Source organism: Thalassophryne amazonica, chromosome 1 (genome assembly GCF_902500255.1).
Source record: "Thalassophryne amazonica chromosome 1, fThaAma1.1, whole genome shotgun sequence".
Classification (NCBI taxonomy): Eukaryota; Metazoa; Chordata; class Actinopteri; order Batrachoidiformes; family Batrachoididae; genus Thalassophryne; species Thalassophryne amazonica.
In genome coordinates this window covers 167,095,840-167,109,676 of record NC_047103.1, presented here as the reverse complement: position 1 = coordinate 167,109,676, position 13,837 = coordinate 167,095,840, and the positions used below count along the sequence as shown (strand labels likewise).

The 13,837-nt window shown below is 40.8% G+C and overlaps 1 protein-coding gene across 1 annotated transcript; it reads right to left on the bottom strand.

Annotated features, from left to right (window-relative positions):
- Positions 1-531: 531 nt before the first annotated feature.
- Positions 532-11,086, bottom strand: LOC117520771 (tetraspanin-7-like). Its single transcript, XM_034182099.1, has 7 exons — positions 11,006-11,086; positions 7,435-7,623; positions 2,174-2,248; positions 1,975-2,070; positions 1,333-1,488; positions 1,161-1,244; positions 532-600 (listed from the first exon to the last, which is right to left on the bottom strand). The coding sequence occupies exons 1-7, from the start codon at positions 11,084-11,086 to the stop codon at positions 532-534; spliced, it is 750 nt and encodes a 249-aa protein (XP_034037990.1).
- Positions 11,087-13,837: the final 2,751 nt, after the last annotated feature.

Sequence of the window (13,837 nt, the reverse complement as noted above, 5' to 3'; positions counted from 1 at the left end):
CAGACTCTTCTTCAGCGGATTGGACTTGAACACTGAAGAACTGTGACTCGACTGGAGCTCTTCTTCAGTAACTTGGACTCCAACACCGTAGACTGGAGACTTGACTCAAGCTCTTCTCAAGTAACTTGGACTCAAACATGGAGACTTGAGACTTGACTCTGGCTCTTCTTCGGGGGCTTAGACTCAAACACTGGAGATCTGAGACTTGACTCGAGCTCTTCTTTAGTGACTTGGACTTGAACACTGGAAACTCGAGAGTCCTCTCAGACCTGAGGATTAATGACTCAGTTCCCACACTGACTGTTGTATTTTATTGTAAAGTGCTGACTCAACTCATCTTCTAAAGAGTCATGGTGCAATATGTCCCTCCCACAGTCTTTATGGCCCCACCCCTTTGCCAAGTCATGGAATAAGGTGGCAACATCTGTAATGTCGTTATTTTGGTTTAATTTGTGCAGACTAGGAGTGATTTGGGACTTAATACTTTCATGGTCTTCATTTTGTGTGTATTTCTTGTACTCACCCCGGCTCTTAGACCATTTCATACTGGTTTGTGGTGATGACACAAGACAAACAGCAGGACAAAAACACCCCGACAAACTGAAAAGAGACATACTTTTAAATGTTATTTAACTTTTTTTTTGGATATAAAAAGAAATATACAAATACAAATTAACCCCTTAACGCCCAACTTTATATAGCTGTATATAAAAAAAATGTTTTGTGTGTGTTTTTGCCTTTAAGTAGATGGTAAATAATGTTGAGATTATTAATTTCACTTTTGCACAAAAACTAGATAGTAATATTGGGTATTCTGGTAACGACTTTATGTTATAATGTTATAATAATAATGATGGTATGTTGAAAATTTGCAACAACAGGCATACAGGTCAATTTGGTAAGTTGCATATTTGAGTCAGAGATTGTAGCATATATGTGACGATGGGCGTTAAGGGGTTAATAACTGTCAAAACTTGTTCCTGTTGCTGCAAATGTTATTTCATTGTTAGTTCTCCACAAAGGCTAATAATGTATTAAATTAAATTAAATTACATTGAATTACAAAAAGACAAAAAAGAAAATAATTCTGTTGTGTTTTGTCCTATTCACCTTTAATATTTGTAATTTTATTTTGTGGTGTTTGTTCAGATTTTTATTACCTGAGAGAAGGCAATGCCAAAAGTGACTCCAGCAATAATTCCCATGTTTCCCTCAAGGAAGGACGTCACCAACTCATAACATCCCTGAAGAGAGTTTGCTTCTTTATTCCTTTATTCATTCATTTACATGTGTGTTGTTGAAGTTGTTTGTGTTTATTTGTTTGTTCACAACCTGCTTGTGGACGATACGTGGAGCCATGGTGGCATTTCGCAGGTCTGCGCTGCTGCAGTTGGAGACATTAATGCAGCAGCTAGCAGGAATCCCACTAAGGGTGAAATCCACACTGCTGAACCAGCTGGTGTAGTTATACACACCACAGCAACGCAACTGGAGAGAGTCAGAGGGTTCGATCATGTCAGTTTAACTCTGCAGAACAACAGGTGGAAACTTAAACCATGTGCAGAAAAACTGTTGTGGTTCTAGCATAAAACCTTGTGGAACAACTATGAATTTTATTTATATAAAATGAAAGTTTTGGGTGGATTATGTTACACAGAAAAGAAGAAGAAGAAGAAGACAACTGGAAGTGACCTTGGTTGAGAAAAGGAAGATGTGTTCTTTGACAACATTCATGTCAAATCTTTTTCGCCAGGCACGCGATGTGTCAGCTGTACTATGAGTTTAATATTAAACATCAGACTTTGCATCAAAACAACATGTTTGAATCCATTTTCTTTTTTACTGTATTGCACTTACTACTCTTGAAACACAAACGGAACAGAGACCTTTCAATGTGGCGCCAAGAATAGCGGCATGGTAGACAGACAGACAGACAGACGGACAGACAGACAGGCCAGAGAGCAAGACACTGACTGTGCGTTGGATGTTGTCGACAGCCAGACTCCTGTCATCTCGTCCATCATACTCAAACACGGCTTCACTGTACGACACCAGGAAGGTCCGTTTAATCTGAACACACACACACACACACACAGAGGGTTCTGATCTGCATTGATCAGCCTCATGGTGTCAAAGCTCACCTAAAAAAGAGTGTCCTGTGTTCATGTCTCACCTCGTGGCGAAAGATGAATCCGGAGATTCCAGCGACGACCTCCACCAAGAAGACGAGTATCAGACACACGGCGTACTGCGGAGAGGTCAGAGGTCAAAGTGAGGTCAGACAGGGGTCCTAACAAGATGAGAACAAGGTCACACAGAGGGCAAACAACAGCTCCAAGAGGTCACTAAAGTTCAGTCAAATGTTTTACTGACATTATAGAAAGGTCATCTTTTGTGTTTGCAGGTCAGAGGTCATGACAAGGAAATTCAGAGCTCATAGAAAGCCTCTACTGGTGGTTGGCTCTCACTGCGGTATTGTATCACTTCCTGTTCCGGAGCACAGCGGTGTTTTTCTGTATCTGTTAGCTGTTTAATCTGCGCAGTTAGATTGATCTAGTTAACTAGATAACGATTTGTTTCACAGTGTAATCTTCACGTGCCTTAACTAAAGCACCCCCTCTGCTGAATCACCTCTAAATTATTTACACATTATTCACTTTGTGTGTTTTTAGGAATCCGCTAGCTTAGCGCAGCTACTAGCTGTTAGCCGGTTTAGCATGGCGGCTTCTCCTCTCTCTCCCGCACTTTTCTGCTCTGGGTGTGAAATGTTTAGTTATTCCTCGGCCTCCTTTAGCAGTAATGGTACTTGTAATAAGTGTAGCTTATTCGTAGCTTTGGAGGCCAGGCTGGGCGAATTGGAGACTCGGCTCCGCACCGTGGAAAATTCTACAGCTAGCCAGGCCCCTGTAGTCGGTGCGGACCAAGGTAGCTTAGCCGCCGTTAGTTTCCCTCTGGCAGATCCCGAGCAGCCGGGAAAGCAGGCCGACTGGGTGACTGTGAGGAGGAAGCGTAGTTCTAAACAGAAGCCCCGTGTACACCGCCAACCCGTTCACATTTCTAACCATTTTTCCCCACTCGACGACACACCCACCGAGGATCAAACTCTGGTTATTGGCGACTCTGTTTTGAGAAATGTGAAGTTAGCGACACCAGCAACCATAGCCAATTGTCTTCCAGGGGCCAGAGCAGGCGACATTGAAGGAAATTTGAAACTGCTGGCTAAGGCTAAGCGTAAATTTGGTAAGATTGTAATTCACGTCGGCAGTAATGACACCCGGTTACGCCAATCGGAGGTCACTAAAATTAACATTGAATCAGTGTGTAACTTTGCAAAAACAATGTCGGACTCTGTAGTTTTCTCTGGGCCCCTCCCCAATCGGACCGGGAGTGACATGTTTAGCCGCATGTTCTCCTTGAATTGCTGGCTGTCTGAGTGGTGTCCAAAAAATGAGGTGGGCTTCATAGATAATTGGCAAAGCTTCTGGGGAAAACCTGGTCTTGTTAGGAGAGACGGCATCCATCCCACTTTGGATGGAGCAGCTCTCATTTCTAGAAATCTGCCCAATTTTCTTAAATCCTCCAAACCGTGACTATCCAGGGTTGGGACCAGGAAGCAGAGTTGTAGTCTTACACACCTCTCTGCAGCTTCTCTCCCCCTGCCATCCCCTCATTACCCCATCCCCGTAGAGACGGTGCCTGCTCCCAGACCACCAATAACCAGCAAAAATCTATTTAAGCATAAAAATTCAAAAAGAAAAAATAATATAGCACCTTCAACTGCACCACAGACTAAAACAGTTAAATGTGGTCTATTAAACATTAGGTCTCTCTCTTCTAAGTCCCTGTTGGTAAATGATATAATAATTGATCAACATATTGATTTATTCTGCCTAACAGAAACCTGGTTACAGCAGGATGAATATGTTAGTTTAAATGAGTCAACACCCCCGAGTCACACTAACTGTCAGAATGCTCGTAGCACGGGCCAAGGCGGAGGATTAGCAGCAATCTTCCATTCCATCTTATTAATTAATCAAAAACCCAGACAGAGCTTTAATTCATTTGAAAGCTTGACTCTTAGTCTTGTCCATCCAAATTGGAAGTCCCAAAAACCAGTTTTATTTGTTATTATCTATCGTCCTCCTGGTCGTTACTATGAGTTTCTCTGTGAATTTTCAGACCTTTTGTCTGACTTAGTGCTTAGCTCAGATAAGATAATTATAGTGGACTATTTTAACATCCACACAGATGCTGAGAATGACAGCCTCAACACTGCATTTAATCTATTATTAGACTCAATTGGCTTTGCTCAAAATGTAAATGAGTCCACCCACCACTTTAATCATATCTTAGATCTTGTTCTGACTTATGGTATGGAAATTGAAGACTTAACAGTATTCCCTGAAAACTCCCTTCTGTCTGATCATTTCTTAATAACATTTACATTTACTCTGATGGACTACCCAGCAGTGGGGAATACGTTTCATTACACTAGAAGTCTTTCAGAAAGTGCTGTAACTAGGTTTAAGGATATGCTTCCTTCTTTATGTTCTCTAATGCCATATACCAACACAGTGCAGAGTAGCTACCTAAACTGTGTAAGTGAGATAGAGTATCTCGTCAATAGTTTTACATCCTCATTGAAGACAACTTTGGATGCTGTAGCTCCTCTGAAAAAGAGAGCTTTAAATCAGAAGTGCCTGACTCTGTGGTATAACTCACAAACTCGCAGCTTAAAGCAGATAACCCGTAAGTTGGAGAGGAAATGGCGTCTCACTAATTTAGAAGATCTTCACTTAGCCTGGAAAAAGAGTCTGTTGCTCTATAAAAAAAGCCCTCCTGTAAAGCTAGGACATCTTTCTACTCATCACTAATTGAAGAAAATAAGAACAACCCCAGGTTTCTTTTCAGCACTGTAGCCAGGCTGACAAAGAGTCAGAGCTCTATTGAGCCGAGTATTCCTTTAACTTTAACTAGTAATGACTTCATGACTTTTTTGCTAATAAAATTTTAACTATTAGAGAAAAAATTACTCATAACCATCCCAAAGACGTATCATTATCTTTGGCTGCTTTCAGTGATGCCGGTATTTGGTTAGGCTCTTTCTCTCAGATTGTTCTGTCTGAGTTATTTTCATTAGTTACTTCATCCAAACCATCAACATGTCTATTAGACCCCATTCCTACCAGGCTGCTCAAGGAAGGCCTACCATTATTTAATGCTTCGATCTTAAATATGATCAATCTATCTTTATTAGTTGGCTATGTACCACAGGCTTTTAAGGTGGCAGTAATTAAACCATTACTTAAAAAGCCATCACTTGACCCAGCTATCTTAACTAATTATAGGCCAATCTCCAACCTTCCTTTTCTCTCAAAAATTCTTGAAAGGGTAGTTGTAATACAGCTAACTGATCATCTGCAGAGGAATGGTCTATTTGAAGAGTTTTAGTCAGGTTTTAGAATTCATCATAGTACAGAAACAGCATTAGTGAAGGTTACAAATGATCTTCTTATGGCCTCAGACAGTGGACTCATCTCTGTGCTTGTTCTGTTAGACCTCAGTGCTGCTTTTGATACTGTTGACCATAAAATTTTATTACAGAGATTAGAGCATGCCATAGGTATTAAAGGCACTGCGCTGCGGTGGTTTGAATCATATTTATCTAATAGATTACAATTTGTTCATGTAAATGGGGAATCGTCTTCACAGACTAAGGTTAATTATGGAGTTCCACAAGGTTCTGTGTTAGGACCAATTTTATTCACTTTATACATGCTTCCCTTAGGCAATATTATTAGACAGCATTGCTTAAATTTTCATTGTTACGCAGATGATACCCAGCTTTATCTATCCATGAAGCCAGAGGACACACACCAATTAGCTAAACTGCAGGATTGTCTTACAGACATAAAGACGTGGATGACCTCTAATTTCCTGCTTTTAAACTCAGATAAAACTGAAGTTATTGTACTTGGCCCCACAAATCTTAGAAACATGGTGTCTAACCAGATCCTTACTCTGGATGGTATTACCCTGACCTCTAGTAATACTGTGAGAAATCTTGGAGTCATTTTTGATCAGGATATGTCATTCAAAGCGCATATTAAACAAATATGTAGGACTGCTTTTTTGTATTTACGCAATATCTCTAAAATTAGAAAGGTCTTGTCTCAGAGTGATGCTGAAAAACTAATTCATGCATTTATTTCCTCTAGGCTGGACTATTGTAATTCATTATTATCAGGTTGTCCTAAAAGTTCCCTGAAAAGCCTTCAGTTAATTCAAAATGCTGCAGCTAGAGTACTAACAGGGACTAGAAGGAGAGAGCATATCTCACCCATATTGGCCTCTCTTCATTGGCTTCCTGTTAATTCTAGAATAGAATTTAAAATTCTTCTTCTTACTTATAAGGTTTTGAATAATCAGGTCCCATCTTATCTTAGGGACCTCATAGTACCATATCACCCCAATAGAGCGCTTCGCTCTCAGACTGCAGGCTTACTTGTAGTTCCTAGGGTTTTTAAGAGTAGAATGGGAGGCAGAGCCTTCAGCTTTCAGGCTCCTCTCCTGTGGAACCAGCTCCCAATTCGGATCAGGGAGACAGACACCCTCTCTACTTTTAAGATTAGGCTTAAAACATTCCTTTTTGCTAAAGCTTATAGTTAGGGCTGGATCAGGTGACCCTGAACCATCCCTTAGTTATGCTGCTATAGACCTAGACTGCTGGGGGGCTCCCATGATGCACTGAGTGTTTCTTTCTCTTTTTGCTCTGTATGCACCACTCTGCATTTAATCATTAGTGATCGATCTCTGCTCCCCTCCACAGCATGTCTTTTTCCTGGTTCTCTCCCTTAGCCCCAACCAGTCCCAGCAGAAGACTGCCCCTCCCTGAGCCTGGTTCTGCTGGAGGTTTCTTCCTGTTAAAAGGGAGTTTTTCCTTCCCACTGTCGCCAAGTGCTTGCTCACAGGGGGTCATTTTGACCGTTGGGGTTTTTACATAATTATTGTATGGCCTTGCCTTACAATATAAAGTGCCTTGGGGCAACTGTTTGTTGTGATTTGGTGCTATATAAATAAAATTGATTGATTGATTGATAGAAAAAGATTCATCAAGTTGAAATTGAGGTTGTTTAATTTCAGACAAGTATATTCATAAATTAGCCTTTAAGATAAAAAAAAACAAAAACAAAAACAAAAAAAACATTTAAAAATAAATAAATAAATAATACTTTATTTTCAGGAACTTTTTTCCAAAAATATTATTACCATTCAGTCAAATTTTTTCTGATTTCCATTAAATTAAATTTATACAGGTGATGTTTCCTCAGTTTGGCTGTTACTCAGGTGTCACGTCACAGTTTTGTCCTTTGTCTTTGTCCCTGTAAAATTAATCCATGATTCATTGGAGTAAACTGAGAAATAAATTCCCACCAGTTTGAGGGTCCAGGGTCGCCCCCAGCAAGTGGCAAAGCAGCCGAACAGCCCGAACACCACGATGGCGGCTCCGGTGCCAGTGAGGGCGTACGGGGCGCTGGAGGGCCCGTGAGCGATCAGCGTGGTGTAGGGCCCCAGCATAAAGTTCCACCACAATCCCAAAGACAGCAGAACCGCCCCTGTCACCTTTGGAGTGGGGGGGGGGGGGTTATCATAAACACATATTTTGTTACACTTTTTCCATTTTGTTTTAATTTACCTAAACTGTAATTAACCACAAAATACATTTTATTGTAATATGGATAATTAGATTTTTTTTGATTGAAAACATTAAATTTAAAGTAATAAAAAAGTGTACAATTCAATTTTTTTTAAGTTTAATGTCAGCACAAGCTTTATGAATGAATTACAATCAATGTTTAAACAAACTAAAATATAAAAATACAGTCAAACATCTTCTTCTTTGTCTTTCGGCTGTTCCCGTTAGGGGTCGCCACAGCAGATCAATCGTTTCCATCTCACCCTGTCCTCTGTATCTTCCTCTGTCACACCAACCACCTGCATGTCCTCTCTCAGCACATCCATGAACCTCCTCTTTGGTCTCCCTCTTCTCCTCCTGCCTGGTGGCTCCATCCTCAGCATCCTTCTCCCTATATACCCTGGGTCCCTCCTCTGCACATGTCCAAACCATCTCAATCTCGCCTCTCTGACTTTGTCTCCAAACCGTCCCACCTGAGCTGTCCCTCTGATATGTTCATTCCTAATCTTGTCCATTCTTGTCACTCTCAAAGAGAATCTCAACATCTTCAGCTCTGCCACCTCCAGCTCTGCCTCCTGTCTTTTTGTTAGTGCCACTGTCTCTAAACCATACAACATAGCTGGTCTCACTACTGTTTTGTAAACTTTCCCCTTCACTCTTGCTGATATTCTTCGGTCACAAATCACTCCTACCACCTTTCTCCACTCACTCCACCCTGCCTGCACTCTCTTTTTCACCTCTCTACCACACTCTCCATTACTTTGAACAGTTGACCCCAAATATTTAAACTCATCTACTTTCACCACTTCTACTCCTTGTAACTGTACTATTCCACTGGGCTCCCTCTCATTCACACACATGTACTCAGTCTTGCTTCTACTGACTTTCATTCCCCTTCTCTCCAAAGCATATCTACACTTCTCTAGACTAGACTCAACTTGCTCTCTACTCTCACTACAGATCACAATGTCATCTGCAAACATCATAGTCCATGGGGACTCCTGTCTGATCTCATCTGTCAACCTGTCCATCACCACTGCAAACAAGAAAGGACTCAGAGCTGATCCTTGGTGTAATCCCACCTCCACCTTGAATGAGTCTGTCATTCCGACTGCGCATCTCACCGCTGTCACACTATTCTTGTACATGTCCTGCACTACCCTAACATACTTCTCTGCCACTCCAGACTTCCTCATACAATACCACAACTCTTCTCTTGGCACCCTATCATAAGCTTTTTCTAAGTCCACAAACACACAATGTAACTCTTTCTGTCCTTCTCTGTACTTTTCCAACAGTATTCTCAGAGCAAACATTGCATCTGTAGTGCTCTTTCTCGGCATGAAACCATATTGCTGCTCACAGATCTTCACCTGTTTTCTAAGCCTAGCTTCTACTACTCTTTCCCATAACTTCATGCTGTGGCTGATCAGCTTTATGCCTCTGTAGTTACTGCAGCGCTGCACATCATCCTTGTTCTTGAAAATAGGAACCAGCACACTTCGTCTCCACTCCTCAGGCATCCTATCCTATTAAACAATTTGGTTAGAAACTCTACTGCCATCTCTCCTAGACATTTCCATGCCTCCATTGGAATGTCATCTGGACCAACTGCCTTTCCACTCTTCATCCTCTTCATAGCAGCCCTCACTTCTTCCTTGCTAATCTCTTTTACTTCCTGATTTACTCCTTGTCTTCCTTCCACTGTCCAGATGTCATACCCAGTACTGCCCTAGCTGTCTCCCTCACCACATCTGCAGTACTCTTCCAACTGTCCAAAATTGCTTCCCCTCCAACTAGTGCTTCTCTCACCTGCTCGCTAAATTTCACACAACAGTCTTCCCCCTTCAGCTTCCACCATCTGATCCTTTGTTGAGCTCTCACTCTCTTCTTCTTCTTTACCTCTAAAGTCATCCTACAAACAACCATCCTATGCTGTCTAGTGACACTCTCTCCTGCTACCACCTTACAGTCTGTGATTTCTTTTAGCTTGCATCTCCTATAAAGAATGTAGTCCACCTGTGTGCACCTTCCTCCACCCTTATATGTTACCCTGTGCTCCTCCCTTTTCTTAAAGTAGGTATTCACCACAGCCATTTCCATCCTTTTTGCAAAATCAACTACCATCTGTCCTTCCCCATTCCTATCCTTGATACCATATCTACCCATTACTTCCTCATCACCTCTGTTCCCTTCACCAACATGCCCATTGAAGTCTGCTCCTATCACCACTCTTTCATACTTGGGCACACTCTCCACCACCTCATCTAACACACTCCAGAAATCTTCTTTCTCCTTCATCTCACAACCTACCTGTGGGGCATATGCACTGATGATATTCATCATCACCCCTTCAATTTCCAACTTCACACTCATCACCCTGTCAGACACTCGCTTAACCTACAACACACTTTTAACATACTCTTCCTTTAAAATGACCCCAACACCATTTCTCTTCCTATCCTCACCATGGTACAACAACTTGTACCCACCGCCGATGCTCCTGCTCTTACTTCCCTTCCACTTGGTCTCTTATATAAAAAAATTGATTGATTGATTGATTGATTGCACACACAATATGTCTACCTTTCTCCTCTCCATCATATCAGCCAGCTCTCTCCCTTTACCAGTCATACTACCAACATTCAAAGTCCCCACTCTCATTTCCACCCTTCTAGTTTTCTTCTTCTCCCGCTGTTCGGGGCAACGTTTTCCTCCTCTTCTTCTTCATCGTCGTCTTCGCCCAGCAGTAGCCCAATTTCCACCGGCACCCTGTTGGGCAATAGCACCAGTGGCGGACGTTGTTAACCCGGGCCGCGACCAATCCGGTACGGGAATTCGATTCTGAGTCTGCATAGTTGGGTTGGCTTGTTTTACGCCGGATGCCCTTCCTGACGCAACCCTCCTCATTTATCCGGGCTTGGGACCGGCACTCAGAATGTACTGGCTGCACACCCCATACAGTCAAACATGAAAACCTCAAACCCGATTACATTTTGGACCCAAAGAGGTTTAAAAAATAAAATATTGAAAGATGAAGTTAAATATTGTAACCTCACATATGGGAAACTATAATATTAACCATTAAGTTTGACAAAAACAGCCTTTGTACAAATAAATGTTCACTTTTGCCATTAAATACTTTTAAAAATAAACATTTTGAAATTGCTCACAAACTCTAAACAACAAAATGAGACTCAAACATCTTTTTTTTTAAAGGGAAACTAAAAATCCTAAATAAAATAAATGCATCTTCTTCAATGGTGATACAATAAATGAATAAATAAATGTGAATAAACTAATTGTCACCCAGAAGATGAAGGAGTAAAGCAGCAGCAGAGTCTTCAGGCAGAGGATCAGCGGTTTGGTTTCCATCCTTCTGGGCGCCATCGTTCCAGTCAGACCAAAGTCCAGCTGGATCTCACACACTGACTCCACCTCGCGTTTTCACCCTCCTTCTATTTCTGGCTCCAGCCGGCTTTTCTGTCACTCTTCCTGCTAAGAAGTTAGAAATTCCAAACTCCCACCTCAAACGAGGAACTGCTGTCCACAGAACTATTGCTCAGCGTAGCACAAGTTCACATTTTACAACTTTAGTCACTTCAAAATGTTAATCATCAAGTCTGTGAGGGAACTATTCACCTTTGAGAACATTCCATATGAAAGAAATCAATTACAGAAAAAAATAAGAAGTAGGTCCATTGTAGGCCCTGAGGCCTGTTGGTGGCGGTGCCTGCTGTCACGTATCTGCGCTAAAATTACAGTATATCATATATTTTTCTTAACTTGTTCTTGCACATTATGAACACTTACAGCTCATATTGTCACAATATTATTAGGTTTGCATTGGGACTATTTAATACGGGTCACATCAAACTGACTGGTGATAACTTCTAAGACTAGCACCACATTGCTATCAGTTGATAGCAATGCGATGCCTAAACAAAGGCATCGCTGAGCCCTACATCCAGTGGTGAGCACAGTTCCGCTAATCCACTAATTAGCAAAGCTAATGTTTTTTTGATAGCGAATTAGCTTTTTAGCTAACTTCAAAGCCATCAACGGACCAGTTAGCTTCCACTAAATTTAGTTCCGCTAATTTAGTTCCGCTAACTTTTTTTTTTTTTTTTTTGGCATAGTTAGTAATGGTGAAAAACATTTGTAAACCATAAAATCATACATGCTGGTTCCTGTCTGCTATATATTTTGCAGCAGTCAGGCAACTGAGAGGAGCTGAGCTCAATTCTACCCCAGCAGAAAAGGCCTTGCCCCCAGGCTGCTACAAAAAAACAAAAACAAAGGTCATTTAAATTCACAGCATACAGTGATCCAGACGTTTGGCAGAAGTCCTGAAAAGGAAAGCATGTTTCACTTATGTTTTTGATTAGTGAATCAAATTCATTTGGATAGAATAACTACATTAATGTCAACTCTGTCATTAGTACAAAGTGAAAATATAACACATACCTTTTAATTTCAAAATAATGCACTAATTCTGAATGTTTTGAACATTAACACACACAGATGCCAAAAAGCATTATGGGTAAAATGAGCCTCCCCTCATCACTGATTGGTTGATATAAAAACCAACACACAAATTACTGTAACGTGTGTGTTAGTTTTTAGAAATAAATCTGTAATTGCAAAATATGTCATTTTTTCATTTACAAAAACTGAAAATTCTGCTTGTTAAGTTGTGATTCAGCAACAACTGTGTGATATAATGGGTGCCATTCACATTTATAATTATAGTAGCCATTTATAGAGAACTTTCACAAGAATCAAAGCACTAAACAAATTAGACTCCAATAATAAAACAATAAATACCAATAATAAAGAGTCCATTACAACGATGCACAAAAATGCCAAATTAATGATCTGATAATACAGAAGAAAGGTGCGACTTATACTCCAGTGTGACTTATATATAGGATTTTCTGCTTCAAGAAGCATTTTAAATAGGTGTGACTTATATGCCAGAAAATATGGTACTTTGTCAAGATATCGCCCAAAAAGCGTACCTGAAACTCTGCCCCTGGTGGACAGAATTAGAATCAAAATGCAACCAACATCAAACTTTTCCCAGGTCTTTGCAAGGTGGCATTGTGTGCCAAGTGTCACTTTGATACGTAAAGTTTTTGTTAAGATATCACAAACACATCAAACACACGGAGACACACACGGCGTTGAACAGTTTCGAGACTCAGCAATGCAGCTGAAAAAAAAAGAAAAACCATCACTAGCCATATTTCTTCAAATGCTGTTGTACCCGTACCATACTGATGAAATAATATTTTGTACGTTATGTCATTATTTTTTCAAGCATACAGTGGATTTTTATTACGTTTTTGTTTTGAAGCAATCATCAGACATGAGGACACCATGATTTCTAACAATTTTAATTATTTTACCCTCCACCTCCAACTTATTATTGTAAGTTTATTGAACTAGCAATTGTAAACTTTTTCATCTACATTGATACAACTAATATCCATAAGTTGAGAAAATCTTACAAACGACTCTGCAGAATTCAGTTTTTAAGTTTCCTCAACTGTTTTTTTTTCTTTTGTGCAGTGCACATTATGTCATGACTGTTTTGCTGCCTTGACCAGCTGGTTAAGGTCAGAATATAAATTTTCAACCTGCTAACTTAGACGCAGCCCTGTTATTTTGCAGAAAGGCATTGTGGTCTTGTTTTTCGGTGACGTGCCAGCGGCTCAGCTGCATTGTGATGTGAACAAGACGTGCAGGACGACTGAGCGTGCAGTCGGTTGATGATGGTGTCAAAATGTGACCTTCATACTTCACACACTGAGCACACAATTAACACGGACGTGACGCTCAGGCAGTCTGACCTGCTGGGCAACAACAACGCACAGCTCATCAGCGCGAAAACAGTGGACACTGTCCAGAGACTATATTTGGACAGACAAATATGTCAGCGTGAAACACTCCACTTTGTGACAAGTCAGAATATCCAAAACAAGCTCACATCTAGAATCAGTGTTTCCCAATCCTGGGCCTCGGGACCCAAAGTACTACATGTTTTGTATTTGGGTCGTATATCCTCAGACCAGATCATCTCAGTCAGGTGTGTTCAGCCAATCAACAGCTCACTGATCACACCTGATTTGGCTCATT

What these genes read in the sequence shown, in the direction of transcription:
- LOC117520771 (XM_034182099.1), bottom strand. Translation starts at nt 11,086, where the DNA reads ATGGCGCCCAGAAGGATGGAAACCAAACCGCTGATCCTCTGCCTGAAG. An exon ending in GACCCTGGACCCTCAAACTG is followed by an intron (nt 2,249 to 7,434) that starts GTGGGAATTTAT and finishes ACCTCTCCGCAG; the next exon opens with TACGCCGTGTGTCTGATACT. An exon ending in GATTCATCTTTCGCCACGAG is followed by an intron (nt 2,071 to 2,173) that starts GTGAGACATGAA and finishes GTGTGTGTTCAG; the next exon opens with ATTAAACGGACCTTCCTGGT.